Genomic DNA, 3,941 nt, shown 5'->3' on the forward strand with positions numbered 1-3,941 from the left:
ATTGCAGTCGACAGTAAAACACAATAATTCAGCTGATGATACATTCAACAAAAATGACATAAAACGAGTTACTCAAATGGCAGGATGAATCAGTTGTCAGACTGAAGCAACTTTTTCCTCTGAAATCAAAGCAGGACTGCAATCAGTCGGGTTTTTTTTTTTATTTTACCTGCTTTGTATTTGTGTCCTAAATCACTGCAAATGTTTGCAACTCCTAATGCTGGGTGACCCATACCAAAAGATGAAGGACAACAGGCTAGAGTATGTTAATTACCCCTGAGACCTGAAAGTTTGTTTGGAAATCATTTTATTTTCCACCTCTTATTTGGGATCAGTCAGAATTTCTTGTAAATTTTCCTTTCCAAAGAAGAAAAATTCCTCAAAATTTAAAAAGAAATTACCCTAAAGTTGTGAAAAATTAAAAATTCTTGATCATATTTCTGAAGTACCTCTTAAAGTACCCCAACATTTCTTTAAATATTTTCCAAATATTACAGTGAAGCTTTCTTGTAGTAAATGGACTTGAGCTTATAAAGCACTCTTCTTGTCAGCTGACTACTCAAAGCACTGTTAAGCCTACCCATTCACACCCTTCGCTCACTGATGGCATTGGCTGCTATGGAGAATTGGCCATCAATATTAGCTAATCCTATGCGCACAAATCCTTACCCATGTATACACCACCAGTGAGGCAGTGGGAGCAACTTGGTCCAGGGACACGTCGACACACAAATACAGGAGCTGAAATTGATCTGACAACACTCCAATCGTGGGACAACCAACTCCACCTACTGAGCAAATTTCACCCCATAAGATGACATATTATAATCCTAAACATTACAATAAAAAAAACCCCAAAATTCCATTTAAATTCCTTAAACTTGTCAAGAACATTTCCCAAATTTCAAAGAAAATTCTCCCTAAAATGTCTTAGCAAATTCCCTAAAATCTATTAATGCATGCCCCAAAATTCCAATAAAATGATGGAAACATCCAAACAAATTCCTTTAAATACCATGACAATTCTTTAAAATTCAAAGCAAATTTTCCCCATAAAACTTCCAATAAAAGTCTCCAAATTTCAATGTAATACTTAAAAATTCCCAATCCTCCAAAATTGACAAATAAATTTACCAAATTTAATGAAAATGCCTGAAAATTTACAATTTCCCCAAACATCAAAATTTCCCAGATTCCCACAAAAATGCCAGAAAAGTTCCAGTTTCCCCAAACATCAAAACAAATTCCTAGGACAATGCCAAAAGAATTAAAAGCAAATTTCCCTGGATTTTTGATGAAACTCTGCAAAATATACAAACATATACCCTAAATTTCCATGAAAGTACTTGAAACTTCAACAGACATTTATCTCAAAGATTCTAGTGGCAGAAATGATTACAGAATGTAAAGTTCTCATGAACATGCAGAGTCTCAGGACTTGAAGCCTGAAGGTCAGGGAATCACCAGTGATGAGACTCTGGTAGTTATACTGCTGCAGAGCCAGATTGGTTATTTTAACACAAATGGACCTAATGGACAAATGTGGAACTAGGGCTCAACGGTAAAGTGAGACTTTAAAAACTTAAGATGCATTAAAGAGTTCCTTTTTACTGGGAAAAAAGCGGGAGAGTAACATACGAGAAAAATGAAAGTGAACATATATCTTTAATATTACAACCCAAAAAAACATCTCAGCATGTTTCAGAAGCCATTGCGAGCAAACATATGAGCTACAATCTAGATAAAGCAGATGAAAATGACTCACTTCATGTTTTAACTGCTGAAACAAAAAGTTAACATTACCTTTCAGCAGCCGACAAGCTGCTCAAGAGTTGCAGAAAAGAACAAAAAAAGTTTTGTGTTGTGATGCCAATTTTTCTTTTCATAAAAGCCTTATTTAGTCTGTTAACATCATCAGAATCCTTCCTCAGAGCATTTGGCAATGAGTTTATTGTAATCTTAAGCCTTCATTTTTTCAGGGTTGTAAACTCTCAGTGACTACAACCAGAAAGGAATGTCACTTTCACATATTCTTTTTAATTTTTGACTAGGTTCTGAGACTTGAATGAACCTTTTCTTCTTGACAAAAGCTAAACATTTAATCCCTTTAAAAGCTTCCATCAGTCTATTAGATGTCATTTCAGCTGATGTTGCTGGATTTATTTAAACATTACCCTCCACTACCCTGCTTGTCTTGACCTCAGGTTAACCTTTGGGCAGGTATGCTTCTGGATTCTGGTAGCTGTAGTCCGGACAGACTTTCTGAACCAGCCTGTAGTCCGTGCTGTAGAAAGACACGTAGATGCAGATGACTTGGAAAGGTTTGGAGCACATCCAGGTGACATGGCTCTGCGTCTGCTCCTGAGCACACGTTTTTGATGGGTCGTAGTTGCACAGCATCACCTTTTTGCTGCGTTCAGTTTTCTCATACTCCACCCTGCAGTTGAACGTCTTGGAGTCTTTTGGGTTGACCACGCTTTGGCGCTCCAAATCAAACTCCAGCTCTTTCATGGGCGGGACGAGACTGACTGACACGTTGCCAACACCTGTGGAGTTGTGGCGGAAGTAGACTCCTAGAGAGCCATTCCCGTGGTCCACGATTTTCCCCATGATCAGCAAATTCAGTTTGACAGTTTTGATGTTGGAGTAAAAGTCGCCCCAACTGAACGTCCTGGAGAACTTAGTAGATCCGTGGACTTTCATAACAGGACGGAGCTTGAACTTTGAGGATGGGTTGGAGGGAGACCGAGGGTTTCCTCCTAAGATTTCCAGAAGTCCCTGCTTTGAAAAGGGCATTATGGGTAGTTTTTGGTTCTCACCCAAACTCCTTGTTTGGGGTGCCCAGTTTTCCTGTGAAGACAGGTGTTCTTCTCTGCTGAAGCTGCCACGACGTTCACCAAGAACCAACTGATGAAAAACATGGGATGGAAATATAAATATTCAGTTCAGCCAAAATGCTGTAAGTGAAGATCCATGCAAGCAATATATAATGGCTGAGATTTACAGTGTATATTTAATATGTTTCACAGGCAAAACCTTGTGGTGTATTCTTTAACAAATCTCCAGTTACATGGTGAAAGAATGGCATTTAAACTGCCTGTATTAAATTGCAGAGCACTGACAAAAATATATAAAAATAAAAATGTGAAGATAAAAAAGTGGGATTTTTCTCTGTCTGATAAATAAAAGGCACAAAGTGTCAGCACCTTAAATCTGGTAACTGAATCTACAAATGTGGTATGAAATGTGGCATGCATCCTTAAATAGTGAGTCCAGTTTTCTTAAACTTACCAAACAAAATGTTCCTCTCAGAAGTATCCAAACCAAAGTCTTCCTGCTGAATGTCTCCATTGTGCATAAACTCCTGAGGAAGACCCATCCACTCTCACCTCCTGATGTTCATTATGGCTGAGTTAACTTTATCAGTCTCTGTGTCCACGTTTCCCTGCTGCAGGAGACCTTCTGCAACCTCCTCACACAGCACACTCACTGTGAGCTTTTCTCAGAACTCCAGATTTTTAACAGTTGAGCTGTTCACTCTCCCTTTCACCCTCCCCTCAACAGTCCACCCAATCAAGCACACCCCCTTATTAAAGTTACACAGTGTGACCATTAACACACTGCAGGCTTCTACCCCCTCAGTTGAAACATCTTACATTATTTTCTGTGATATTAAATTATTTAGTTTACACTTTTATGAATTAGAAAGTGCTTCCTTTTACTGTTTATGAGGCTGGCTGGTTTTTAAATAATGGGATGATGCCATCTTGTGGCCACATAGCAGACTGTCAGCTGAGCTCTCAGAGCAGCAAAAATTAATTAACAACACACTTCTTAGTTGTATGATCAGCAAGCCTAATTACAAAAGGTTTTGCTTCTAAGATTCCCATATTAAGGTACTAGATTAACTGATAAATGAAAATGAGATGTATGAGGGAGGT

The 3,941-nt window shown here is 38.4% G+C and overlaps 1 protein-coding gene across 1 annotated transcript; it reads right to left on the bottom strand.

Annotated features, from left to right (window-relative positions):
* Positions 1-2,205: 2,205 nt before the first annotated feature.
* On the bottom strand, positions 2,206-3,351 carry LOC121528790 (neurexophilin-1-like). Its single transcript, XM_041816387.1, has 2 exons — positions 3,292-3,351; positions 2,206-2,907 (listed from the first exon to the last, which is right to left on the bottom strand). The coding sequence occupies exons 1-2, from the start codon at positions 3,349-3,351 to the stop codon at positions 2,206-2,208; spliced, it is 762 nt and encodes a 253-aa protein (XP_041672321.1).
* Positions 3,352-3,941: the final 590 nt, after the last annotated feature.

Source organism: Cheilinus undulatus, linkage group 20 (assembly GCF_018320785.1).
Source record: "Cheilinus undulatus linkage group 20, ASM1832078v1, whole genome shotgun sequence".
Classification (NCBI taxonomy): domain Eukaryota; kingdom Metazoa; phylum Chordata; class Actinopteri; order Labriformes; family Labridae; genus Cheilinus; species Cheilinus undulatus.

Coding starts and splice junctions, on each gene's coding strand:
- LOC121528790 (XM_041816387.1), bottom strand. CDS start 3,351: ATGGAGACATTCAGCAGGAAGACTTTGGTTTGGATACTTCTGAGAGGA. Junction 2,908..3,291: donor TGAGAGGAACATTTTGTTTG/GTAAGTTTAAGA, acceptor GTTTTTCATCAG/TTGGTTCTTGGTGAACGTCG.